The 4,103-nt window shown below is 39.0% G+C and overlaps 1 protein-coding gene across 1 annotated transcript; it reads right to left on the bottom strand.

The window, feature by feature from the left end:
• Nucleotides 1–241: 241 nt before the first annotated feature.
• Nucleotides 242–3,709, bottom strand: LOC148199343 (uncharacterized). Its single transcript, XM_088112631.1, has 5 exons — nucleotides 3,607–3,709; nucleotides 1,372–1,559; nucleotides 1,069–1,292; nucleotides 731–988; nucleotides 242–623 (listed from the first exon to the last, which is right to left on the bottom strand). Exons 1-5 carry the CDS (start codon nucleotides 3,707–3,709, stop codon nucleotides 242–244), a joined length of 1,155 nt encoding a protein of 384 aa, XP_087968757.1.
• Nucleotides 3,710–4,103: the final 394 nt, after the last annotated feature.

Genomic DNA, 4,103 nt, shown 5'->3' with positions numbered 1-4,103 from the left:
TGCTATTGATCAAAAACTTCATGCATACATATTTAATTTTCGTCTTTTGCATATAAAAATCCAAATATTTCGTCTTTAAGTCTTAGCTAATCAATAAACCACACAACTAAACTAGGCCGTGAGTCCTTTGGGAAGAACGATACTTGGTCTTACCAAGTTTATTACTTGAACGATTCGGTCATACTTGCCGATTGAAAAACAAGTTTGTGACATCATATTTTGGTGTTCATAAATTTGTCCATCACCCATCAACACTCATTTGGGTCCCATCTTTCGTTAGCTCCCATGGCTCCATTCTTCTTTTTTTCTTTGGTCTCCCAGGCATGTTCCTCTTAAGTGGTGGCAGTACATCAAGAGAACTAGTTTTTTCCCATAGGAGGTGGTCATTCACAGGATAGATGATGGACGCATAAGCCTCTTCATATGTGGATTTCCTGAACCAAATTGGTATAAAAGTTTCTGGATCTACATTTGAATAGTTCATTGATGCAACTGCATGACAACATGGGATGCCACTGATCATCCACTTCCTGCAGCTACATTCTTCATTGTCCAGTTCCATTGTGAACTTGTTCCCAATGACTGAAACATGCCTAACCTCAAAAATCCTTCTTGCAGACCAGCTGAATAAATGAACATAAATAAGGCACATCAACAATTGGATATGAACATCAATAAGGCACAAGAACAACTGCATATGAACATAAATAAGGCACAAGAACAATATTACCTTAGGATCCAATATCTTGACAAATTACGTTCCTTCATAAGTCTCTTTTTTATCTTTGGACAGACATTGAAATCCATATATGCCACCTTCGTTCTGTTCGTGGCCCATCTTTTCATCAAATACAGTCTAATATCCTCCAGCATGGTTATAATGGGTTTTCCTCTGGACTGAACAAGAACACTGTTGAATCCTTCATTGATGTTGTTATCCAGAGTATCACACATTGCTTGAGTTCTGAACCTACTTCTTGACCAATACCTATTGCACGAGAATGAAGAAAATGGGTTACCAAACATGAGTAATGCAGAATCTTTGTGCATGTAATGGAAAGAATGTACCTTGGGGGAATGGCTATGAGGTATTTATATGCTTCTTCATTCACTGCTCTGATATTCAACATCTCTCTCTCCCAAGCTTGGGGGTATGTGCTTGTGGCAGCCCTCCACATCAAATTCTTCAATATCTGACCAGAAAATATTTTCCTAAAGTTAGCATAAAGGTGCCTGATGCAGAATCTTTGTTCTACCTTAGGCAAAAGCTCTTTGATAGTTGGCACCAACCCCTGCCAACATCAATTTTTTAATCAAACACACATGATTAATAAAGTATGCATAATAAAATAATTTAAGTACTGCATGTACCTTTTGCTGGTCAGACATCCACGTGTACGCCCCACAAACTTCATTGCCCCCAAGGTCTTCAACCAATAATTGCAAAAACCAGGACCAACTATCTTTATTTTCGACTTCAACTACTGCATATGCAAGGGGTAGCATTTGCTCATTTGGATCCCTCCCAACAGCAGTAAGCAGCTCTCCCTTATAAAGACCTTTCAAAAAACACCCATCTAAATAGATGATGGGCCTACAACTAAAAAAATTGTCCTTACATGCTTTAAGACAAACATAACATCTCTCGAATATGGACTGACCATTATCACTAGCACTGACGAACGAATGACGCTCTTGGACGAACCACGAACTTGATTTCACCAAAAATCAAAATCTGCACTCTTGGAAAGGTGATTGTTGAACCCTAAATCGCCCCGAAATTGCCAGGAGATTTTACCCCAAATGTAATTAATCCTAAAATTATTTTTAACCCTATCTTTTAAATTAATTTAAATCATTTTAAAATATTTTAAATCATTTTAAAATATTTTAAATCATTTAAAATTATTTTAAATCATTTTAAATTATTTTAAATCATTTTAAATTATTGTATTTTAACACATATCAGCAATTCACAGTGCCACCTCAACCATAACTGTACAACTCATCAGTTTTGTGCCAGCTGGGCAGCTGTGCCGTTAGTCTTTTTAACGCCGTAACCAAAAAGGACTAACGTGCATCGTTTTTGCGAGAAGTAGGATGTTAGTGAACTTTTGAAGAAAAGGAGGACTACTTTAAACAGACCCTACGAAAAGAGGGACCAAAATACGTATTAAACCAAAAAAAAATATGGCATGGGAAATGATGAAAAGGCGTGGGGCCATGAGTGATTAAAAAAGTAAGATAAAGGTATATGGGTGATGAGTGGTTTACGTAAGGGTGAGTGGTTTTTAATTGGTAGATGTGGGGTCCCCTTATGGATGGATATATTGAGTTTATTTTATTTTAATATATTTTGTGTTAGTTATTAGAAAAGGGGTGTATATAGTGTATATTTTTCTTTTGTTTATTTTAGTTGAATTGTCATTAGTTTGATGATCATGTTATTATTGTTTTAAGAATGTCTATCACATAAGAGTTTGACACTTGACTGTGTGAGTATAATATTGTTTATTATTTTTGGAAATTAAGTTTATGTTTGTAATGCCCGGTGAAGCTCCTGGAAGAGTGGTGGAAGTAGCACTGGTACTTGTCCGGTGAAACTCTCTGAGAATAGAGTGGTGGGGAGTGTATACTTGTCCGCTGAAGCCCAATAGGGTGGTGGAAAGCATTTACTTGCCCGGGGAAGCTATAAGAGAGTGGTGGGAAGTGGTGTACTTGCCGGTGAAGCCTTTCAGAGAGTGGCGGGAAATGTCTTTGTGTAACGGTGTCGTAAAGTATACCTGCTAGTGAAGCTCTTTAAGAGAGTGGTGGGAGGTGACACTCGACCTTGTGTTGTATGCGAGCAACTCGGTGGTGATTCAATATATATAGTGAATGGTTTCAAATAAATTGGGTATGAGTTGGTGAGTGACCGAGTGAGTTTGGGTGTGACTTGGTTACGTTGACATATAAGTGTAGGATTATATGATGGTAACTTGGAATTCTACTAGTACGGGGTTAATGATTTAATATACTGTCAGGTGAAGATGAGTGTTAGAACATTTATCCTATTTATCATTATTATATTATGTCTAGGGTTACCCTATCTATCATGATTATATTGTTTAGGATTATCCTATTTATCATGATTATATTGTGTCTAGGTTACCCTATTTATCATGATTATATTGTGTCTAGGTTACCCTATCATGATTATATTATGTCTAAGGTTACCCTAATTATCATGTACTCTTGTATCAATTTATTTTTATAAATAGAAGATTATGAAAGGGATCAATCAAGCCCTCAAGAATTATTTCTTTTCAATCTCAAGTTGGTATCAGAGCATGTTGTGTGAGTCTCTTCCTACTCTGTCTTTGTTGCCGCCGGTGGCGGCGCTGGCCACCGTCGGCCTTAAAAATTTCATCTTTTCTTAAATACCTCAATGAGCAGCATGTTTTGGTTTCTATCTAGTCTCTAAACCCTAGTTGCTGTCCGCAATCGTCTAGCACGGTTTGCCGTTGTATGGTGTCGTTTGCCGTTGTCTGGCGTTGTTTGTCCTTATCCACTTGGCACTATTTTTCCACTATGAGGAGTTGTCCACATAAGTTTGTCACCATCAACCTTTGTTTACTGTCATTCTGACGTCGTCTGCTAATGCCCGCCACCAACCACGGCCACAGTTTAGTCCGACGACTAATGGATCTGGATCGCCTCCTTGAGCCATGGTTAACCATGCATGTGTCGAGGGCTAGTTCTCATCCAAGCACTGCCACATCTGTTCAACCTCCGTTGCCGCTGCCATCTCGTTTTCTCTAGCGAAGTTAGGGGTTTTGTGCGCATCGAGGAACGCGACCCATCCCTGGTTGTCACTGCCATTCGTCTCGCTGGACCAAAAGAAAAAAAATCTCCAAGGAGAGTCAATGCTAGAGACCATTATGATTTTTCACCTTCACGATTTGTCATGAGTGCGTCGTCATTTCCGTCGTTTGGCGTGAGGGGAGTATGTTTCCCGCCACTGCAATATGTTTCCAGCCACTGCATGCCCCATCGGTCAGTGATGGTAGTCCCTGCAGTTTTGTCCTTTCAGTCACTGCAAGCCCCCATCACCTCGTCAGTCA

Source organism: Vigna umbellata, chromosome 4, assembly GCF_029865625.1.
Source record: "Vigna umbellata cultivar VRB3 chromosome 4, Vumbellata_1.0, whole genome shotgun sequence".
In the NCBI taxonomy this organism is placed as follows: Eukaryota; Viridiplantae; Streptophyta; class Magnoliopsida; order Fabales; family Fabaceae; genus Vigna; species Vigna umbellata.
The sequence above is the reverse complement of the archived record's forward strand: the minus strand, read 5'-3'. Positions and strand labels throughout refer to the sequence as shown.

Excerpts from the sequence above, each read along its gene's own strand:
- LOC148199343 (XM_088112631.1), bottom strand. The coding sequence starts at position 3,709 with ATGGCTCAAGGAGGCGATCCAGATCCATTAGTCGTCGGACTAAACTGT. Across the intron at positions 989-1,068 it reads CTCATAGCCATTCCCCCAAG|GTATTGGTCAAGAAGTAGGT; the intron begins GTACATTCTTTC and ends CTCGTGCAATAG. Across the intron at positions 624-730 it reads TCAAGATATTGGATCCTAAG|CTGGTCTGCAAGAAGGATTT; the intron begins GTAATATTGTTC and ends TCATTTATTCAG.